A 24,409-nucleotide genomic window follows, 5' to 3' on the forward strand; every position below is an offset into this window, starting at 1 on the left:
AGTTTTTAAATTACTACATAACATGTTTTATAATTTTTATTTATTTACCCCCCATTTTTTCTTTTGGTTTTTTCCAACCTATTTATTTGTTCATTCCATTTTATTTTGTTTATTTATTTATTTATTTCATGCCTTTATTTATTTGTTTATTTTTCATTTTTACATGACTTGATGTTCATTTGGTTATGTATTTTGGTTTTGTACATTCACATAAACCAATAAAAAGATAATTACAAAAAATAAAATACAAAATAACAAAAAGGGTAAGTGACTACGATTACATGTCAAGGCAAGCAAAAGTAATGTGCCAAATAATCATAAAACTCATAAAAGCAATTTTAGTCATATGTTGCAAACTTTTGGGGGTAATTTTTTCAAAGCTTTTCCCTTTATCCATGCTATTTGAGTTGGATGAGAGAAAGAAGGATAGGCATCACTCTATTCACACTGCTTAGCCAGAGAACTGCTCTTACATTTTTGGAAATCTGAGAAGCTCCCCGAGATTGATGTTTTACATATGTATGTCATACATCAATTATCATATATAACTTATGTAATAAATTACATGCAATTTTATCCTTTTGTGTTACTGCTTATGTTTAATTTTGTTTCTAATTCTTTTGCTGTTTGCATTTGTTGCTGGTGGGTTTATTTTGCTTACTATGCTGTAATTAAAAAAAAAAAAAAAAAACAACACTTCAATCATTATAATGCATCATCTGACTAAGTTGTTTTATGTCTTTATTAAATGCTACTATAACAGATTTCTCAAGTTTAATGGCTTCCAACCTGGTAACCCGGTCCTAGCTGATAGATAGCTAGGATCTGAGCAGCACTGAGAGCTTCTCCAAACAGGTAAACTGCCCCCATCTGTCCACAGAACACACGGTTGGCATCTGCCGTCTCAGACGATCCCAGGAAACACTTGTCAAACGTCTGCAGCAGGACAGATGCATGCACAAGATGTTGGAGGAAGCAAAAAGAGAAGAAAAAAAAACAGAAATAGACAATTAAAGATGAAAGGAGGGAAGGTGGAAGCAAGGAAATAAGGAATTAGGACAGGGAGGAAGGATAAAAAAAAGAGACCAAAATAGCCAGAAAGAACAGAGGGAAAAGGCATATTCATGTTAACACTAGCTATAATTGGCAACACGCAGCCTCAAACTATAAGCATACTGTGGCTAACATGATAATGTTCCATCTTCCTCTGGTCATGGTAGGGTGAGGCGTAAGAAGAAGTGATGAGGCCACATCTCAATCAAGTTGCTAATTTGCCTCCTGACATACTGACACATCCAGAGGATTAAACTGCACTGTGGAGGCGTTTTCATTCCTTATGAAATTTGATTTAACAATCTCGTAACTCAGCGTGGCAGAAAGCAATCCTGGGGACTGTGACAGAGTTCATATGGTGATGTGTGAGAGGAGCAGGGTGTGTATACAGTATGTAGTCATTTTCTACAATACCATCCATGCTAACAGATGAAAAGAGAGGTTTCAAACCTCAAGACCTCTGAAAGCAAAGACTGAGATTAGATATATCTGTGAGCAAGGTTTGCCATTCACTTTCTGGCAACAGGCTCCTGCAGCAATATCTGGTCCTGAGATTGATATTTGACGGAAAATCTGTTACGTGCACTCACATGGCAAACCCTGACGTAGCAGCAGGTAGATGTGTAAATATAAATTCCTGCCAGTAATATTTGCAAGTACGCACAAAACACACTCATCCTTAGAAAAGGTTTACATAAAGATACAGTCCAACACTGGGAAATTTGTTTATTCACTTCTTCGCCAAGTGTTAGATGAGAGGATCAAAACCACTCTTGTATCTGCATGGTAAATATGAAGCTAAAGTTAGCAGTTAGCTTAGCTTAGTGTAAAGACTGTAAATAGTTGGAAACGGCTAGCCTGGCTCTGTACTAAAGTAATAAAATCAGACTATTAGCACCTTTGAAGATCTCTGAATTAACACATCATATCTCTTTTGTTCACTCAGTTTTTTAAAAAAAGTGTAAAAACTGCAAGTTGTGGTTTTCAGTGTGGGTAAGTGCCTGACTATTTTTTGCCCCATTGCAGTGACGTCCTCTGTTTCAAGTATTTATGTTACTAAACTCTTGGCTATAGCTAAATATTTACAATACAGACGGGAAAGCAGCAGTATTCATTTTTTCATCTAACTTCTAGCTAGAAAAGCAAATGAGACTACTTTCCAAAATATCAAACTATTTCTTTAAAAGGTGCAACGTAAATACCTGGCCACATGCACCAAACTAATAGTAGGTGGCATTTTAAATACTAAGTAATAGCAGGGCAGGAATCTGTAAAATTCAACCAAACTGCTAAAATTCTGAGAGCTGGTCAAAATAACACGGTTATTTTACAATCTAGTGTGGAAATTCTAGTGATAGTGGCAAGAAACAGCCACATCAAAAACATACTGACCCCACTTGGAACGTTTTTTGGCACAGTTTGTGTTGTCATTAGCTGCACTGTCTATGCTTCATGTGTCTCTCAGCATTTTGACAGTCTTACCAGTCAAACAGAAACAATTTTTTTCACTAAGCACACTCTTTCCCCCTCACACAATAGTTGGCTAAAAGAGATCCTAAACCACATCCAGAAGATTCGATTTTCACTCATAGGTAAATCCTTTAACAAAACCTGAAAGCCCTTTAAGGAGTTTCTGAGTATGGCTACCATCTATACCATATCTTGTTTTATATGAATTAATGATGTAAATTTCCTTACTAATTTATTTTTGTTGGGAGGGATTTGGAATTAGGGCGGGTGGGATATGTAGATACGGGAGATTAGGGATTAAGTAAACAGATTTGGTTGGTTTCATGTACTTGATGTTCTTTCCATGTCAGTCAGAGACCAGTTTACTTTGCCATTTCAGATGTGCCCTTGCTCAATGTTCTATTACTGGTGTAAAGTCAATAAAAAGGTTTGAGAAAGAAAGAAAAAATGTTTCAAATTGTTGTTACTTACGTCGCTAGTGTTGACAAACCAGGCAATGTCTCCAAAGGAAGCCAGCTCCCCGTTCACATAGCAGCTTATTTCACTGTTTTTCCAGCGGTTGTAAATGTGAACAAGAGTCACCATGTACCACTGCAACAACAAAAAGATGCAGACTCTCACAATGGAAAACTATCACTGTATATCTGGTTTATCAGTCACAGAACATATCAAGTCAGCTAACTGGCCTACTCTGTTAGCATTCTTCCATCATGTTTCAGTCCCCTCAAGGTACGATCCCATCTACTTAGCTTTCTGGTTTCCTCTTTAGCCTTACAACCAGTGAAATAGGTTACCAATGTTACCACAGCGAAATACGTTATTATGGTTTCTTCCGGACATGAAAGAAGGCATTAAAAATAAAATCTGGGCCCTCGTGAGGTTAATTGAGGGAAGGTGGTGCCTTCATGCCCAGCGGAAAGAGAAGGATGTTTCAAATTGTCCACGAGCAAAGGATCTTTCTGACTGCAATGGTCTTCAGTCTGTGCTATGCCTGGAAGAAACTGGGAATACTGGATAATCCTTCTCTCCAGTCGCCCTCATTCCTCCTCCTCCTAGTTTTGCTTCTCTCCAGAGTCAGGTAAGGTGTGACAGTTCTTTCTTACAGCGTGGTCTAAATTTATTGTGTGTGCTCATGTGTGTTTGTGTGTGTGCATGTGATTGATTATGTGTGCGCTGACGAATGATCTCTATGATCTATTTCCAGGATTTGTCTTTTCATGTGCAAGAATATTCAGTTGGCCTGGGTCACCAAACAAGTGCCTGATTCTGCTTCATCTTTTTTTGTTTCTTTCTTACCTTCTGCGGTTTGAAGTCGTACTTTACACAGTGCTGGAATCCTTTCCCCTTGGATTTTAATGAGGTCACTATCAAGCAGCCACCCACAAAGTGTGCAGAGTAACCCATGCCTTTACTGGTGCGGAAACTGAGAAGAAATGACAGGAAAATACAAACACACAGCTTGAGATTCTGAGTGAGGCTCAACACTTTCACGCCGACTACGTTCAAGGGCAACATGGGTTATAGTGTCCAATATATCATACAAGCACTTTTAAAAGGGTCTTTAAAACAGATAAAGATAGCAAACAATCATTTCTCAACTTCAGGCTCTTCCCATCCTTCCACATGTCTCGATGAGACGGGGCCTCTGCGTGTGATTTAGTGAATTAATCTCTTTTTAAAAGGGCACAAGGCTGAAGAGGAGCTTTTATTACAAATTCTCTCAAGCAGCTCGTTGGCCAACTGGGTTGGTTATCATTTTCACAGAAGCCCAAACACATCACTGCTGTATAAATTAGATTTTTGACAGAAATTAATTATTGGCTGAAAAGAAGATCAACCAACCCTCCACTCCTCAGAGAGGAAGCAAAAGATGAGAAGACAGGAAAGATGGAGGAAGAAACAACTGTTTTTCATCCTCGAGGCTGGAGGCTGCACTTCAGCAGCACATTTTTCAGGTTCAAAATGCATTTAATATACGTTTAGGTTATACTGGCAATATGTAAATATTCATATATTCACATTTTAATTCCATGAGTAGGTATTATACCACCTTTTATGCAATTCCCCTCTCTTTGTGTTATTTACACTATAAATACACTCTATCTCCTTGAGTAATTTCTGTACTTTACAGTATGTTCAAACATAAATAAACATTGAAATGTCAAACAAAGGACAAAGGAACATGGGCGCATAAAAAAAGTATAATTTATACTTTCTTGTTGCACTGTTGTGGGTTGGGAGGAACCAGATTTCATTTTTTTACATGCAAGTACACAAAAAAATGACAATGAACTAAATCTTGAATCTCGAAACCTGAATATTAAAGTTTTGCGTTTATCAGTCAAAGAATAGTATTGTTACCTACCAGTATAAGTAAGGCTTGTCTTTGTCTACATTGATGTTGTTGAGAGGATCCATGCGGAGCCATGTGTGGAATGTAAACCCATTCTGGTATGGCCATTTCGCTATAGGAGGCAGAGCTATGGCCTGTAACATAACAGACGAAAATGGCATAAGTTGTGGCTCCTCTGCAGCTGTGGATAAAGGAACCACTGAGCATTTTGAAATTAACAAAAGGAGAAAAAAAACTGTGGGTTAGTACAATAGGTCAGGCTGAAAGCAGAGAAATTCAGGTTGTGTTTGGACAAAGGAATATCAAGCAAACACCCACCTACCCCCCACCCTTAAGGAAATGTTTGAAAAGTATTGCTCTGAATAATGGTTTTTCTGTGTGTGTAATCATGTGTGTAGCAGGGCAACACAGGAAGGTAAAGGCACAAATGCTCTCATCAAATACGCTGCTAAAAAACACAGATAAGTACTAATAGACGCAAACCCACATGGCAGACCTGTGCACTTCTGCATGTAAAAAGCACCGTCACCATGGCAGTGAAGGGTTATATATAGAAGGTCGCAATCACATGCACAATGTCTGTAGGAGGCCTGACATCAAAGCAACACTGAATGATAAATACATTTAAACAGCTTTCCTGGACAATGCATATTAGATGTAATGAAAAGTTCATTAATATTAATGTTAGGTCCATTTTATACTATAGTCCTTTACTCAGGTAAAAGACATTAAAGGGATAGTTAAAACATTGGAGTGGAGTTGTATGTACAGTGGAGTTGTATGAGGTACCTATCCATAGTCAGTGTATTACCTACAGTAGATGTCTGCTGGCACATCCCCATTTTGGAGAAGCAGACAGAGACTCAGACTCCACTCAGACACTCACGTCAGACTCCAGCCTGCATGTCAGCAGAATGGTACTGTGTGTAATACACTGACAATGGACAAGTACCTCATACAGCCCCACTTCAAAATATCTAAGAGATTATTAGCTGTTTGTCTTAATTACTGCTTAGCATTAATGACTGCTCAATGAGTAGTTGTGATGCAAGTGTGAGAGGATCCTCCTGAATGAACATAGTGTCATGCCACATCATACCCTGCGGCCATAAGAAGACAAAACAGCACACATTTCAAAATATGTGGTTAACATTTTTTTATTACAATATCCTTTATCTTTAAATTTATTTTTGAAATTCTTATATGCAAATTGAAATGAGCATTTATATATTAAAATGAGATATGTCATTTTCTCTTTGGCTCAATAAAAATACTTGAAATATATGGTGAAAAAGGCAGGCATGAGCAAAGAGTGCCATTACAGACTCGATAAAAAGCAAACAAATTCGACAATGTAATTCAAATAAATGAACAATGTTCATATTGTTTTTTTCAGTAGCAGTAATAATCTTGATAATCTCGGACTTTGCTATGTGCAATTTATTGTGTTTTGTTCAATGAGTGTACCAAGAGCATGTTGTCAACCTAACACATGTCACTGTGTGCCGTTCTATGAACAAAACCTAATAAAAAAGGTTGTTTGGTATTTAAATTAACCTATTATGCATCTACAAAAACACAAGAAAATGATGAAGCCTGTGTGTACAGTCTGATTTTTCACCATACAGACGACAAAGGACAATGAGGCAAATGTTTTGAATCAACTAATGTGCAGAGACCGAACCAAAATTCTCACAGCATTATTTGAATAGATTAAAGCTGAATAGCCAACAGCCACAACATGATAGATTCAGTCACTTTAACTGTGAAGACTTGTTGTGTTCACACACACACGGTTTCATCAAAAAGCTCTTAGACTCAGCTCCATTTCTAGATACTTTACAACGTTTCAGAAAGAGCACAATAGCCTTTGAGGCTTGAGAAGAGTTGTAATAGCAGACTGGAAAACAACTCGGAGAATGTGTGAAGCTTATCAATTAGAGCAAAACTGCATGGCTCAGTGAATGGCTGGCTCACAGTAAATACGCTTAGAAAGCACTTACTATGAAAGGATTCAGGAGAGATCATCATGTTAAATCTGAAGTCCTCTCTTCCTCCCTTTCATTAGTCTATGATAGAAATTCTTCATAAGATGAAGGAGAATAGGACTTATTGTAAATTTTGGGAGGTAGTTATGGTGGGGTTCCATATTCTGTTGGCTGACCTTTTTTTAAAATATCTAGCAATGTAATGAAACATTCAAAAGAGCATCCAATCACTAACCTCTAAATTCATGCCAGCAAGCTTATCATCTATGTGCAAATACACTTAGAGGGGATGTCATTTCATTCTGCAGCGATGTGCTTGGCATCATGTAGTATACTCACAGCTGCGTTTTTTCCTGGAAAGCTGAAGAAGGAGTCGGGGCCATTCCTGTGAGCCATGTACTTTAGGACTGACAAAAGCTTCACGGCATGACGAGGCTGAGGACAGAATACAAAAACACACAAAGATCATTTTAGACAACTGATAATGTTGACGTCCAAACAGGCATACACATGCGCATAAAATCATATGAACCCTGTTACACCTACACTGTTTACGCAGCCACAAATGATTAAAAGCAAGTGCAGCTTTGGTTCTAAATTTAACTCTCAGACTCATCAGACTTCACAAAGATTTACTCAGCAGCTCACTCAGAATTCAGTATCTTCATTTTCTTTGAGGCAGCATGACATGAGGAAAATGTGTGATGACGTTTAATAAGATTTTAATCAGAAATAAACACATATTAAAGTGTACTAGTTCTTGATTTGAACTTGCACAGTACCTATGCATGTGCCACACCATCTTCTCTTTATCTAAAATATTGCTAAATGGTGGATGTGCTTTTTTTAGGTAACAGTTCTTCTCTGGCATTTGCACTTTCATTTGCACTCATCTTGTCACACTTTCCTCCAGTAATAAGGCAGCACTAGTCTATTATAGGGTTCCTTCAGCTTAAAGCAAGTGGGATCTAAAGACTTCTTAATGCCACTTGGAATGAAATTTAAGACCAGTTTACAGAAGTCAATACTGAAGGAAAAAGACATGTCATTACTCAAGGTTAGGGTGGTTTTTATTTTATTTTTTAAAAAATTATTCTAATATAAAGTATGACTTTTTGGTAATATAATGCAGGAGGCATTCTGTAAATTATTTTCCTTATTTCTAAATTACCCATTATTTTAAGCTTTTGCAATGCAACATCATTAAAAAAAGGATTTATAAAAATAACACCTCCAATGTCTATGCATTTTTAAGACTTCTGAAAGATAACTTAAGACGTTTTAATGACAATTAAGGCCTTATTTTTAGATTGATGGATTCAATGCCTTTTAAGACTTTTTCAAGGATCCGCAGGAACCCTGTAATAAACCTTCCTTTTATGATTCCCTCTCAGTCTCAGACAACACCTAACAGTGAGGACTCTGTCTGATTGGCCAGAGAGTTGAAGGAAAACTTTAGTAAAATATCTGGACTCTATTTTACCATGTTTTTGTGTCACAAGTGACTAATGGAGACAACAATGAGTGAATTTAGTGAATTTAGTTAAGTGGTGAGAGAGACTGCAGCAGCCAGTCGCTGCAAAACAGGCTGCAATGTAATCCTTTTACGTAACTGTGCATTGTCAATTTATGTACGATAAATATGCTTGTTTTGCCACTGACAGGCTCAGTTTGTTATTATACAGTGTTTGACAATATTACTTATAATATTTATTAAAGTTAAGAAAAATGTTTGATTTCTCTGTGGGGGTTTTTTTCGTAATGTTGTCAGACATTTTTAATGGCAGTCTGAGCCTGTGGCTAAAAACATGATGGACATAAATAGACGGTGCACGACTGCCCGTAGGGATTACGTTGCAGTAAACGGTAATCCTGCAGGAATACTGGAACAATTTCAAAAATTGTTGATCCCATTAGTTATTTAAACACAAAACATGGGAAAAAAGGGTCCAAGTTGAAAAAGGCAGAAGTTTCCCTATAACAGCATGGTGCGTATCAGACAAAATAGAGCCTACAGAGAGAACATAATTCAGTAAGTTGTTACTATATTTGAAGTTCATCACTGCAGTCTTTTGCTATGTGTTTATCGCACAAGTTAATATTGTGATGACGATTAAAAAACATATATATATATTGTCACAATATACTGATTATTAATTGTACAAGCACTCATCCAAACTGTGTTGCACCGCACAGACAGAATTCAGATATTGGAGCTAGAACACTGACTGATAAAAATTCCAACAACATTTTATGATTTTCAACAAGGCTGTGGTTTATAGTGTTCAGTAACAGAGCAATTAAAGTTCTGCACTCATCCCATCAGCTCCGTCTCCCCAGGTAATTCACAAAAAATGAAAAAAAGAGAGGAGTGGTTGCAAGAGCTGCTTGAAATTGGGAGAGTGAGGTAAAACTCAGAAGCATAAAAGCAACTTGCCCTATTTCCCAGACAACTTGATTAGTGTCAGTGATCGATGGATTACTCTGCTTCTCTTCATCTGTCTCCTCCTCTGCGCCACTGGTCCTGCCTGGATGTAGAAACTTACCTTCTGTACATGTATCATACATCTTTAGGTTACTGCTGATATTCCCTTATAGGAGTAGACACAACAGCTCAGGAAGTCTATTTTAGAAAACTAATGTTCTTTGACTATGTAACACCTAAATCTTTTAACATTAAGGTAAATAATGCCTGAAATAACAGATAACAAAAATTCAGAGCTTTTTTGCTAATCTAATGAACAACCTAACTACAATAATGTAGTGTTGCTCTGGATCCAGGACCACTGCAGTGTGTTAGTCTGTTTTCACATGATTTATCTTGTCTCTGCGACGAGGGCATCGGCCTGTGGGATGGCAGCAGTTGAAGTGTTGCTAGCACATTCCTCATGCTGGTCCCAGACAACCAAGACAGATCACCGTGGCATGACTCTGACTCACCCACTGGCCTTTCTCCCCTTGCAGTTTGCTGAAGAAAAGCTTTAGCTCTTTTACTGTGATGCTGTAGCTGGCGAGCACACCCAGCATGTCCACTAGCAGGTCTGCAAGACACACACACACAATCATACAGGGGTTAAACATGGCGCTTTACAACAGAAAGACTGACAAGATACAATCATTCAATCTTACAGTGAGAGGAAGCTCCAAATGACTGCAGTTTGCCAGGAAACTTTAGGGATATGATCATTTACAAGGTGGCCTCTGATTTTAGTTAGTTGTGTTGTGTTAACATTTCTTAAAAAGATCCAGCTCACAATTATCAGAATCTTAACTGGCATCTTGACAACCTAAATATTACAATGAAGCCACAGCTACAAGAGGAAGCTAAGCAGCTATGACGTATTTAAAAGAAAAGTGGGGTGAGCAAGTCCCAAATAAAAAAAAGACTTAAAATAGAGAGGACACTCTGGGAGTCCCAGCTACTGTGCAGCTTCTTCCATTCGTTATTACTGACTAATGATGGGCCATGGTATGACAGATCTGTGACTACTGTGCACATACACAGCCCCTGGTTTAAATGAGGGCTGCACTAAACAGTACTGATCTGATTAATCTGTGGATTTTTTTTGTTAGTTAACTTATTAACCGTTTGTGCTACAAAACATAAGAAAATGGTGAGAAAAGTCTGTTACAATATCTCAGAGCTATAATACTCAACTTACTGCCAGCGGGCAACAGGGCGCTGTGTGGGCTGCTGACCCATATATAATTCACAATGAAAATAAACTGGGGGATGTTTTTTATTCTTTGAGTGTAAACAAGGTGCCAGAGTGCTTAAAAAGCATAAAAAGGAGCTTATTTATCAAAAAAATTGCCATCAGACTACAGACAGAGATACACCCGACTTGTGAGAGGCTGCCGCAACTGGATTTGCCTCCTGGCAAAGATGACTGAGGACAGCAAACACAGACATTATTATATGTGCTGAAAAGTATTATTAATGTTGGTTTATTAAGTTGCCCATGGCCTCCTATTATTTTGTATAAGTGGATCCTGGGCAAAGCAAGTTAGGTATTCCTGATCTGAAGCCTCAAGTGACTTCATTAAATGTCTTTTGTTGTCCAACTAACATTTCAAACCTAAGAATATTAAACTGCTATAATGTAAGACCAAAAAAAAAAAAACGAAAATGACAAATCATTAAAGCTTAGTTTAAACCACCAAATATAATGAGTGACAGTTATATCTGGCAGTTTTTTTGCCATGTTAAGTATTACTATACACACAAACACACACACACAAGTATCAAAGCTCAGCTCCAATGCAATGTTACGCAACTAGTATTTCAGAGTGGTAAAGAGAGGAAGAGACAATCTGCAAATCTACTGTATGTGCAACAAAAAAAGTGAAAGTTGAGGCACCCTGGTGGCCAGAGGTATCGATCATAAACAACATCCCTTGTTGAAACTCTAGCCATTGTTGCAGGACATTCCTTGTGTCTCTCTCCATTTCCTTAAAGCTTTTTACTGTCAACTCTCTCTTAGACGTGATACAATGCACAGAAGTGCTGAAAAACAAAACAGTAGATAACATTAAATTTTTACATAAGAGTCATTTTAAGCTGTAAATGCCAACCAACAAAGACGTTATATCAATTCTATGAGACAATTCTTAAGGTTGTGAAATAGCATTTGTACTTTGGTGAATATTACTATTACCATTACTTTCAGCTGCCTCGTCACTGCTGGGCTGTATCACCCTTGCTCGGCTGCACAAACCCTCTAGGCCAGCGCTGTTCTAGCTGGCAAAAGTTCACTGAGCCGAACACTGTAGGATTAATTCGGACTAATTTGCAGATGGGCAACAGACTAGACTAAGACTCTGGGGAGACTGTACAGGATCATTGGGTCTGCTTTCACAGTGTATACAACAACAGAGGATGAAACCATGAGGTTATTGTACACGTGAAAAGTGGAGAGGAAAGTTTAGAATTGGTTTCTTTGTTTGTTACACTCCACTGATTCCTGAAGTTGAAGTTCATCTTTTTGTTTACTCCCCTCCACACAAAGGTCAAAGCAAAGGCTTGGCAATAAAAACATCTCTTGTAGTGTCACATCTTAGTCAAGCACCGTTCAGCAGACACCAAAAGAAAATATATGACTTCAGATGGGTTTAGGTTTAATTATATTGCGGTAACATAATACAAAATGTTGTGTCCTATGCCTCCAGTGAAAAGAAAATAAAGAGAACACTTATTCCCAAAGGTGCGGTTCTTACAGCTATATTTTTTTCTCATTTTCAACCAGCTCTGAATCATAACGGTGTGGGCAGTATGCGCAAATTAACTATGGTAAGATTCCCTCTATCTTGCCAGCACCCAGATGACCCTGCTTATTTTCTAACAAAAATCAGTCAGATGAAGCCTTTCGATTTTTTGCTGTCTTTAAGGCTTTTGCCCGAACTATAGATTGCGCTTCTTCATGTTCGTATGCCCGCCACCACGGCCACAAATAGTACAGAAGCAGATCTCTCTCTCTCTCTCTCTCTCTTTCTCTCTCGACCATTGAACTTCTTTTTTGGTCAAGGTAACTTGGCAATTTACCTAGGTAGAAAGGAAAAACTGGATAGAGGATAGGGGGCAGAAGTGCAAAGCTTTAGTAGCTTTCAAAAGTCTAGTTAGAGCTTAAGTACTACCAGAATAAAAATATAATGTTAAAATGTAGGATTTAAATTTGGTCTTTATTGTAGTCTGACTGTCTTTGCTGTAAACTATAGTATGTGTAGAATTATTTGAATCCGTGAGGTTTTAAAACGTTGCTCTCTTGCCAATCAAAATGTAAAACTAAGCAGTGCTGATCAAATATAAACCAAGATCCTGTTACTCGTCTATTTCTCACCTAAAATGTCACATTTAATGTACTGTTTAGCTGTAATATGAGATTGTTTGTTTCCACCTGGCCACTCTATTATTTTTGGACTGGCAACTTGCATTATATCATCTACCAGCAGGAGTGTTTATTGGTTCACTGCAGTGCATTCTGGTAGGTTTTCTACATCAAGAATATAAGCAAACACCACAGCTTTTTTTCCTCTGCTTTCTCTGCTCATGTAGCACCGATTTCATCAGTATTTGCTTCTTTCTACTGCATAGAAAAAAAACAACATACTTCCAGCAGTGAAATACTTCAAGTACCTGCTATCATGCTGTCCGTGGTGGATATGCGCTGGAGCACCAGCTGGATGAGCCCCACATCAGTGCATGCCTGCAGGTTGCGGACGCTCTTCTTGAGGATGGCTGTGAAGATGCTCCAGACCTCGGCCTGACAGGTGGGCTCACATTTGTCCAGCAGCTCCACCATGCACACAATGCTTTCCGGTTCCTGGATGATGAAGTTCATCTCAAGGTCAAACTGGCCGCCGACCAGCTGGTAGAGAGACACAAAGAGAGTGGTTAGGAAGGGAGTATGGGGGGAGAGAAAGTGTTTCTATCAGTCATTCAGGAAACAAAACAGAGCAATAAAAAAAAGAAAACAGTTCGTAATTCGTCTTTTATCACCAGCAAAACGTAAACAAGAGCGCCAATATATGTGTCCACATTACCGTGTGTGTGCAGACTCCTAAACAGATGATTAATCATGCATCAGAGCTGCTGCCGGCCAAGTGGATTAAAGGTCAGGGGAGAAACGCAGGTCTCTGTCAGTCTATTTGTATGTCTGTTAGTCTGACAGTAGATTCAGCTGTTTACGGCTAGCCTTGAGACACTGTGATAAACCCAGAGCATTAAAAAAAAAAAAATCAAAGAAGAAGCTACATCAGTGAAACTAACCGAGACATCCAGACAGACACAAACAGTGAGAAGTGTATTTAGAGGTCTTTTGTTCCTGTAGGAGGCCCTGGAATACTAACAGCATCTGACACCGCCTGGCAGACACAAACTGGGTTTAAATTAATTTCTACTTATGACATACAAGAAAATACAAAGTGATAGAGTACACTAATGTGAACCTCACCCTAATATCTACATTAACTGAGCAGTGGCTACCAAAGTCAATTAAACAAGCCTGTATCTTGAATCAAAAACACAAAATTTAATTAATGGCAGCATAAGAGAAATTAAATGTGTCCCACTATGTTAACCAGCCTTAACAGTGGTCCCCAGCTAAAGCTCGTTCAGGAGCCGGTGAGGTGAAATGCTTGTCGTACGGCAAAGGAGTAATGCTCTTTGTGTGTGGAAATAAATTGTATAAGCCATAAATGTCATAATTTGTCACTTCTTAATAGTTGTGATGACATTTTTATTATTGAACCCTGCCTAATAGAAAACGATAAGGAAAATAACAATGTTGATGTCAAATTAATTTTGTGAGCGAGGCTGTCATGTTCAGAATCAAGGAGGTGTGACCGGGCGAAGAAAAAAATGAACGCGCGGTAGCCGTGCTCGGCCATTAGACAGGCTGGATGTGAAAACAATATGATTTGGTGCAGGGAATGGAAACTGTCCCATTAAAATGAGTGAGTTCGGATTAACTCTGTGTATGTGTGTGTTAAGCACTAGATAGGGAAGGAGGGGAAACAGGGGCAACGCCACAACATCCTTAAAGACGGGGGATAAAGTGATGATAACACTGACACACACCTCACCCATTGTCCCTTTAACCTCCTCTCACTGATATCTATTCTTTTTTTCATGTCAAGTATCAACATTAGAACAATGATGCTATCCATCAATGAATGCACAAGGCCCATTTCCTTTATCCCTCACCTTTATACAGTCTTGTTTTTTAAGATGTGATGTGCAATACTTTATACCGATATACATTGGCATTCACACATTTACACCATAAATTGATGCACACAGATTGGTGCATTAACATTCACCAGAATGCAGAAAAAGTAAGTATTTGACGCTCAAAATTTTCTGGCAGATGACCCCCAAAATGCCCAGTTTCATATGTTTCAGAGCACTGTATTTTAGTCAGTGTGGAAAAGTCTCTAAAGCAGCATTTTACATGTTTATCTTGGTCCTGACACCTGGCAATGGCACCCAAAATTACCTTTTTGACTCACCAGCAAAGGTGGCTGTTAGATGAAAAAAAATCTGGTTGTTTTACCGGCCAAAATGATAAATGGCCTTTTTTGTTTCATATATACATTATTTTCATTACATTTAATCGAGATAAAAAATTACGTTGAGTGAAAACCTAAAAGAGTCCAGAGCAAAATCTGAAGCAAAATCATTTTAATATATTGAATGGATAGTCAAACAAAAAGTCCAGCTGTTTTGTAGAGGAAAATGACAAAATAATTTCAGCCATAATATCAACTGCCCACCTGTTAGGGCAAAAAGCCAATGTCAAAATATTAACACATGCACCAATTAATACCCCACTGGCAACCTGTCTGCGTCTCCTTTTTTTTCTCTTAGCAAGAAATCACACAGCTCTCTGCAGAGTGCCATGCATTGACTTGGCGGACAGACGGCAGCCAGGTCTGCCATTAATGGATGTTGGGTGCCATTTTGCCACAGTAACAGCTGATTTATGAGCCTGACACCGTGTGTGAGTCATCCATCTATCAGAGTCAGTTGACCAAGGATACAGAGAACAAATATGAGGATGTAGTGCCACACTACACTGACACATTTGAGGCTTAAATGATGACATTCTTTCAAAAAATATGATTTGTGGCTATTTTTCAAAATAAAGCAAAAATACCGGAGGTTTTCTGGTCGTAGATACCCAAGTTTGAGGATTTCCCATGTCTTCTTTTCTTTAAACAGTGAATTTAATTAGGTTTTTGACTGTTGGTTAGACAAAATGATCAATTGAAAGAAATATCTAAGAAGCTGTGATCGGCAATGATCATTATTTTATAAAATATTTAAACATAACAAATATATTGATAATACTTTAGAATTATTTCATCAGTTAAAATCCAAACATTATTGACTCAAAATTTAGGTGAAAATCAGACTTTTAAATATGCATTTTTGACGTCATGTGTGAAAGACTGATAGCCGAGCTGAGTGTGTAATTAAATGACTAAAAGCCAAATGAAAGACCTGTGAAGTCTGACGTTATCTGTCATAACAGAATGTGTCGGCTTTTTCAACATCAGTTGGGATTTAAATAGTCTGTGTGACAAGTATTATAATCTGTTATTCACAAGATCACTCTGAAATCTCTGCTTCTAAAGAGTCTGTTTGGAGTGGCTGAGGCGGCTGAGGCATCATCCAAATATTCAAATGCAGGTCAAAGCAAGCTACAGCACAGAGGTCAATGTTTTACCACACAAGTAAAAGGCATAGTCCTACAAGCAAAGGCCTCCGTTTCTTTAGTTGTGTATTTTAAAATGGAAATGTATCTGTTTGGACATAAAAATAAAATTTAACTCATATTCAAATATACTTTATCTCAGGCAGCAGTCTGCACCAAATCTGGAAACTATGTTCTGCTTCCCAACTGTGCCAGTTGAATCACAATACAAGCATACTACTGGTATGAAACCTCACAGCAGCTGCTTATCTCCATGTTGTTATGGGTACAAAATATAGCAATAAAAAATCTGTTTACTTATAATAAACAGGCAAAATTATGCTGTCATTAATCAACAGTGGTACTTTGAACCTTGATGTAAATTACAAACAAAATGCAATTTGTTATAGCTGAGGGAGAACATTGAATGTGTCTATTGGTGCATGGCAAAGAGGTTTACAATATTTCATTTTCTTAAATTGTTCAATTCAATCATTTACATTGCTCTATTTCAGGAACAGGTGTGAACGGTTGCCAGCTCCAGCCTCTGCTCCAGCCAAGGAGAGCTCTGCAGCTTAAAGCTGCCATAAAGCCAGTGTCTTTATGGCAGCTAGACACCAGATCCCTGGCTGGGTAACCCTGCCTGGCTGTTCTCCCCCGAGGCCTGCCTGAATTAATCATGGCTGAGCAGCCAGGCAGCCACTGGGCCGTAACACAAAGCACAAACAGGCTTCTATGGTCTCCATGGAGAGCAACATTGGAGGATGGCAAGGCTAAATGGTACCCAAGAACAGGAATTCATATCTATTGCTGGAGCTAAATTTGGATTTTTAGGAGATACATGACGGCATGTAAGGATTCTCGGAAAGCCGAGATATGAAATCCAACATTGACAATGACAAAGTTTGAAATGACGTTAATATTTCCATCACATAAACAACCTAGTTCTGCATTCACAAAGTGCATATTGGGGCTTTGAAGTAAAATTGCTGTCATGATGAACATGATTCTATTCACATTATTAGTTTCAATTTAGATAAAAACTTGAGTGGCATGGAAATGCAAGACAGAAGAAAGGTGAAAAATCAGTGTATCAAAAGACATAGTTTTTGGATAGATCTTTGACATCCAGTATATTTTCCTTTACCTCCTGGTGAGTTGCCATTGTTGTCAGTGTTATTATAGTTGTCTGTTTATTCATCCAGCGGTTACTGCACAGTACACAAAAGGACTACTATCTTATCCATCCATCCATCCATCCATCCATCCATCCATCTATCTATCTCTCCATCTATCTATCCATCCATGCATCTGTCACCACCCTTTCTTTCAGAGGCAGGATGAGGGTTTCTGGAGCTCTGGAGAGAAATATAAGGCATAGAAACTCTAGCAACACTTGTGGTAATGAAAAACAAGCCGAAATGTGTTGTTCTTGCGATTAACAGGGTTCCTACAGCTTAAGACAAGTTAGATTTCAGACTTTTTAAAACTTTTTTATTGCCATTCATGATTAAATTTAAGACCCATTTCACAATGACCAAAATTGCTTAAATTTCGCTCAAATGTTTATTATAACATAAGTATGCCATTTTTATCCAGTTTTAGAAACAAAATTATAGTGGAACACATGGAGAGCAATTAACATATTACATCGTAATTTTCTATGTGGTTTACCACCTAAAGTAGGAAATATCTGGCTCTTGTTGGCTTTTTTTAATGAAGATTTTTTTCTTCACAATGCATGTGGGTTTCACTGCCTGGATTCCCATCATGGCAAGTTTAAGAAGAAGAATTTGGTTTGGTACTATTATCAAAATTATTTTTGAGATTTTACAATGCAAAATCACACAAAAAAGGTCCATAAAACCCAATAAGTGGGCATTTCTGACAAATGTTTAAAGTGATTTTAGTACAAATTAAGGCCTTATTTTTTGAGCAATGAATTTAATATCTTTTAAGACTTTTTAAGGATCCTTGGGAACTCTGAATTAAGTAACTATTACAGGTGTTGCTGGAGTTTCTACACCTTTAATTTACTCCCTTTCTTTTTCCTCTCAGTTGTATGCCTCCAAAAACCACCAGTCAAGTTACAGCACTACAGTTGTAGCCATGACAGTTAGACATTTTTTCAAATATGAGCGTTACTGCAAAAAGCTACATATTCAAAAACATGGCTATTTCACACACACATCTTCAACTCAGCAGCACAGAGCTGGTTATACAATCAGCACAGTTATAAGGTGGACAGCCAAGATTAGTGTCAACAATTCAGTGTCAAATTAAATGTCTCCCCTTCTGTTCCTGAGTTATGACATTGATTAATGGCCAGAAGTGTTTTTGCAAACATTATGTGACGTGAAGCTGACATTTGACCTTTTCGGTATGAAATGTCATTACTTCATCATTTTATTCTATTCACAGTGACCTTAGACCACAACATTCGAATCAGTTCATTGTTGAGTCCAAGTGGATATTCATGCCAAATTTGAAAAAATTCCCTCCAGGCATTCTTGAGATATTGCGTCACAAAAAAAGACAACCCGAAAACATAATGCCTCTGGCCACGGCTGTCGCTGGCACCGAGGCATTACAAACACCACAGGGTACATGTAGCAGGGAATAGATGCCTTAGAGTTACTAGCGCTTAATATGTCTAGAAATTTGAACGAGTATATTTGTATATGAGAAACATGCATTGCTTGCCGTTATTTTGCCAAAGTCTCACCAATTATGTTAAAACGTTGGCAACAACTGAATAGAAACTAAACTTACAACTTCGACATGTATCATGTTTTAAATGGCACATATTTGAAGCATGTATCGTTTACATACTCTTATTAGTTTGTTAATCACGTGTTTTAACAAGGAGCATGACATGTAGACTGAGAAAAGAACAAGTAAAGGTTTACTAAAAGAGCAGAGCTATTTGAGGTCTGAGCTGCACAAGACAGACTTCTTAATCATTACAGACAGCTATGTGATGCTGAAGATGAGAGAAAGCAACAAATGATGACCTCTGTACCGAAGGGGAGGAAATTACCCTGCTAAGAGTAACAGGCAGAAACACTGATGCTGCCAAGCCACGACTGCAGGGTGATGAGACCCTCTTCCCATTGTGTGTGTGTGTGTGTGTGTGTGTGTGTGTGTGTGTGTGTGTGTGTCCATGTTGATGTTCGCCCTTCAGTTCTCTCTCTAATGAAACCGCAATTAATTCTATGGGTGAAATCATTTGAATATAAAGTCATTTGCCTGCAGGAGACGACGGCGGAGACAGACAATAGATGAACGCCCATGACAAATTTGTGTCCGTGTCTAGGATGTCTTCAGTTTGTCAGATGGCTTATATCAGGCTTTGAACCGCTCTCAACAATCAGAACACAGCACATCTATTACAAGATATCATCTGTCAATTTGGAAGTATTAGACATGAGGACAAGTCTGGGGGAGGATCTGAATTGTCTGATGGGTTTCATGCAAGTGCAAAGTATTTTTTCAATACCTCAGTGTTGGAAAAAGTATGTAAATGTCAAGTAAATGTCATTTTAAGGCTAAAATAAATTAGCCCTTTACAAGAGAGCTGGAAAGACCAGTTTATGTGTTATTACAACCCAGCTTGACTATAGTTTTCAAGGCAACTGAATACTCAACAAATGGGCTGTCAGAGTGACCATGCTTTCACCAGCACTGGCCTACTTTTTCAACAGCTCTTCTAACTGGATCTCTTTTAATGAGCTATCATGTCAAACCAAAGGCAGTTCCAGCTTATTCTTCCACAAGAGCCCCACTCCACAGCACACAAAACCAAAACATCCATCACAGTGACCCGAAACATGAATCGTGATATGACAACATCTTAAAATCTGGCGCTCCTCACTGCTGATGAACACTCACATTTCCAACACACTGATGTGAGATGCTGAAATGGCTCCAGCTGATAGGAAGGTCAACCAAATAATCTGTCCAACTCAAATCCTTCTGGTGCTAGTGCTGATATGATGAAATGAGCTCCTGATGTTGTAGATGAGAGGAAATGGTGAGACTAAATGCATGCATAATATCATCCTCTGATGATAATGCATGAAGAATGTGCCTCAAATAGGCAACACTTCAGATGCAGTGGTACCAACATTTGGAATACATGCAGGATGACACAGATTTGGGCAAATGTCTGCGTGACGCACCTGGTTCTGAGCAAGATAGTGAGAATGATGAGTCAATCGTCATATTGACATCATTCCAGCAACATTCCCCTAAAGTCAACACTCCCAGATTCAGTTTCAAATTAAAAGCCCTCTCTAGTGTTTCTGTGTTCAGAATACTTGTAATATGAGGTTTATATTGTGAAACAGTTGTAGGACCATGTTGTGGAGAATACAGTGACTTGCACGGCTGCAAACAGGCACCGATGCAGCAACATTTGCTATGGTTACATGCACACCAATATTTCCCTATTATTCCAAATATTCCATTTTCCTAATTTAGCATTTTCCAATTAAGACATGTGGGATCGACCAGTAATATTCGAGTTTTAACAGCCTTATTTGGCCATGTATGCAGCCAATTCAGAATATGCATCTCAGCTAAGGGTTTTTTTCTGCAGTTTGCGACATACAGCGCATTGTCCGTTTACAGTTTACTATGCGTGTCATAGAAATGTTAATTAATTGTTGTTTATTTTTAAATGAAACAATATAAAAAAATGTTTCTTGAATAAGGATAAAAATAGGACATGTTCAAAAATGACACTGCTTTCTAAATGAGTCAAATCAAAGGCATAAAAACTATTTGACACACAACTGGCTGGTGGGATCCTCTTCCACAGGCTAATGGTGTGGCAGCAGGAAACGGATGTCCACCAACTTCCAATGTAAACAAATACACTTAACAGAGTGAAGGAGGGTAAAGACTGCAAGCGAAATGTGGATGACTGCTGACTCATACAGTGTAGCAAACAAGTGACAACTGCAATAATTTCACATTATTGATATGTGATATGATATGTTGATTACGTGCTATAAATTTGTGCTTTAACCCCAAAGGTGTAGTAAAACTGATGGACCAATTTATTGTTTAATACTGAGCGCACAAACTTGACACACAGTTCTCGACTCAGTAAGACTTTCCCTTTCCGAGAATAAAAAAATAAACATCCATAAATCTGCTTGGAAATGACAGAGAAAAAATGCTCCTTATATCCCCAGGACACAACATTTTTGCGCAGCATCACTATTAAAGTTCTATAATTAGTTTTCTGTACATCCTAATTTTCTGTATTATATTTTGTAAATCTTGAGATACATAATCCTTAAAGGTATCTATGCAGGACTTCCCTGAAAACAATGTATATACTAATGTAAAAGTAATCCATCTCAATCATCACTTAGCCTATGACCCATTAAAAGTGTAGGGCAGTGTAGTATTTCACAGAGACTTTGCCCTCTGCCTGTATTTTCTATTTTCTTCTTATTTTGCTATGTTTGGGATGTTTGTAGGCACAGCACACAGGTAAGGTCAAGACTTTATAAAGGGATGGCAACTAGGTGCAAAATCATAAACAGCACACATCCAAGAGAAAAATACAAAAATAACAGACAAAGCATAAAAAAATACAAATATAGTAAAATGAAGCGCCAAGTGCACAATGTTTGCTCCAAAAGGAGAGTGAACCTGGGGTGTCACTTTCGCTGGCAACACTAATTACAAACAGTAACCGACAAATCCTGCACAGTATACCTTTATATAATGCCTACAATGTTTATGTATTTGCTGAGAAATAAGCATTTAATAGATCTACACTGGAAAATATCATAATGAGCTGTTACCACAGGGTAAGCTCATTTTATCATGGTAACATCTCTCTGCCATATTGCCCAAACCCGCTCTGCAATGTGCAGCTGTCACGGCTCGCACGGACTCCCTCAACACAACCTGTAATACACAAGAATTATGGATTACTGCCTTTTTACTGTCTTGTAATATTGTTTGTTAGTCTAGCTTCTGTTGTTGAAAATATTCACAGAACATCAAACCGACACCCCACCTAGTGAATGAGCCAGCCACTCTACATCTGTCAGCAGGAGTACAAGGTAAAGTGGTGACAATTATCTGTGCGGTGACCATGGAAAATTCTGGTTCAATAAACACAGCGCACTAGAGCCTTTTTTTTTTTTTTTTTTTTTAAATCTGACTCACTCACTTCAAATATTACAAGTAAATATTCCAAATACACTTCATGAATATGTTACAGAAGGAGCAACGAATAGTCTTTTTTGTGTTTAAAGCTAACATTAAGATTATGAACAAACAGTTAAATTATTCTTGGGTTTATAGTCCTTATTGTTATATTAATCAATTTTAAATTACAAGACTGATCATCTGACACTGTTGAGTACATCTCTTTTAGCCATCTTCCTTTCACAAGGAGACAAACAGTGAGAGACAAAGAGGAGAGGTACAGTAGGTGCAGAGAGATATTTTAATAGCTGGGTTTCTAAGAATATCTTCAGAGGGGCAACCTGCCAAGCTTTGTTTTAAACAACGGCTGACAGTCATTTTTACACTACATTAACCATGATAATGCCCCAGCAGCAGTCTGATCAACATCATTTCCTTTGTTGATTTGTTGATTTGCCTGAGAATGCAGGTTTGGTGCAACATATAGAAAACAGTAGATGACGCATACAACTGGCCTGCATAAGCCTCTGCTGCTTTAGATGACATTAAAATAAATTATTTTTTGCAATCACATCATATATCCTGCATTATGCCATCTGCACGCTGTGATGGCATTATAGACAATTCTTGTCTCTCATTTAGAGCCAAAGTCTGCGCAGTGGTGATCTCCGCTGTATTGAATTCTTTACAAGCAAGAGTAACCAGGACGGTTTGGGTGGGGTTTATTTTGTTTCGGTTGACTTTGGATGAAATCCGTTTAATGATGAGTTAACCAGGCAATTAAGTGTCGTTAGTCTTCCGTGACCGAGAGAAAGTTACATTCAAAATGTGTGTGCTTACATAAAAAGGCCGGGCTTTATGAATTATACTGCAGCAAGATGTTTTGGCTTCACTTTTGGGGACTGTCATGTCATCCGTCTTTATTATACAGTCTATGAGAAAAACAAACACCCAAAACAAGTAAAAGAAACGAAACCACAGTTTCATCCAAAGTACATTTCATCCAATTGAAAGAGAGAGGATTCAGATTACATCAAATATGATATCCATCCTGCTGTAGCCATGCTGTCCCACACTTTATTTTTCACTTGTTGATAACCAGTGATGATATTATCAGTGTGTCAGCATTCCTGCATAAGCTCCCTATTTATTATGCAACTATGCTCCAAAATATAAGATATAATTTCTCATAAACTGTATTTAATTCCCTTATCTATAGCAGCAGTTTTTCATGAACTGGTTCAGCAAACACATACACAAACATAAGTACATGCACTTAGATGACTTTTCGAACTAAAGCAAGAAGCTGCATTTTGGCCATTTTCAACAGGAAGCAAATAAAGTATTCTAGCGAAGCACTCTATAAGGAAGAGTATAACAGAAAACATTAACACTTGCACGGTCTATATCTACCAATCTGGCTTAAGTTGCAGGGTGGCTGCCATTGTCAACAAAAGGAAAAGGCTTGTCAGGAAATGGTCCTCATTAGACATCAGAATCCAGGCTTTAGGGCAATCTCTTAGTTTCCAGCACAACTTTGACCGACTAAAGTCGTCTGCTTCTGGAATAAGATGTTCAAATTGAAAACAACACTTGAATATGATCTACTGACTGCATGGATCTCTTCAGAAAATCTTTATGTGGCCTCTGTCTGGAATGAGATGTCCAGTATTTAAAAAAAATCATGCTGAAGAATATGTTTTCTCTGTTAATGTGGGGCCACTGGCAGATAGCAGGCATGGGGAGACGTGATTTGATCACGAGGCAAACAAAGAATTTCATTGTCTGACACAGCGACGCCTACAATTTGAGTTTGCATAGTGGCAGTAAATAGGAAGGAAGGTTGGCTGGTGCAACATGTTAAAAATAGCAGCTGGATCAGGGAGGTGAAGAAAGAAAGAGATAAACATCCAGCCTGCCTTGATGTGTTGAGGAGTGAGATGAGAATTTCAGCATGAAGGACCCACCCCTGATTAGTCACACCAGCGTAAAGATAGCCTATCAAGTTTTCAATAAAAACAAACATGGGGCCTAGCTTTTTTCACATTTAAAACTTTGTACCAAAATTCCTGTTGCAAATCCATTAAAAGATCCCTTTCAATGCAAGTGACAGAGGATAAAATCCACAGCTTTCTTTTGTGCAGAAACCTACTCTCAAGTTTTTTTTAAGCTAATAT

At 38.1% G+C, this 24,409-nt stretch overlaps 1 protein-coding gene across 5 annotated transcripts in view; it reads right to left on the minus strand.

Annotated features, from left to right (window-relative positions):
- lrba (LPS responsive beige-like anchor protein) overlaps positions 1–24,409 on the minus strand; it is a 228,068-nt gene that overhangs the window by 184,903 nt on the left and 18,756 nt on the right. For all 5 annotated transcript variants that reach the window (XM_042484501.1, XM_042484504.1, XM_042484503.1 and 2 more), the window contains exons 2-8: positions 12,998–13,229; positions 9,805–9,905; positions 7,204–7,299; positions 4,889–5,010; positions 3,820–3,946; positions 2,995–3,114; positions 790–936 (exon numbers count right to left, since the gene is read on the minus strand). In XM_042484501.1, coding sequence (XP_042340435.1) covers positions 790–936; positions 2,995–3,114; positions 3,820–3,946; positions 4,889–5,010; positions 7,204–7,299; positions 9,805–9,905; positions 12,998–13,229 — 945 coding nt within the window. The remainder of the gene's footprint in view (positions 1–789; positions 937–2,994; positions 3,115–3,819; positions 3,947–4,888; positions 5,011–7,203; positions 7,300–9,804; positions 9,906–12,997; positions 13,230–24,409) is intronic.

Source organism: Plectropomus leopardus, chromosome 4 (genome assembly GCF_008729295.1).
Source record: "Plectropomus leopardus isolate mb chromosome 4, YSFRI_Pleo_2.0, whole genome shotgun sequence".
In the NCBI taxonomy this organism is placed as follows: domain Eukaryota; kingdom Metazoa; phylum Chordata; class Actinopteri; order Perciformes; family Serranidae; genus Plectropomus; species Plectropomus leopardus.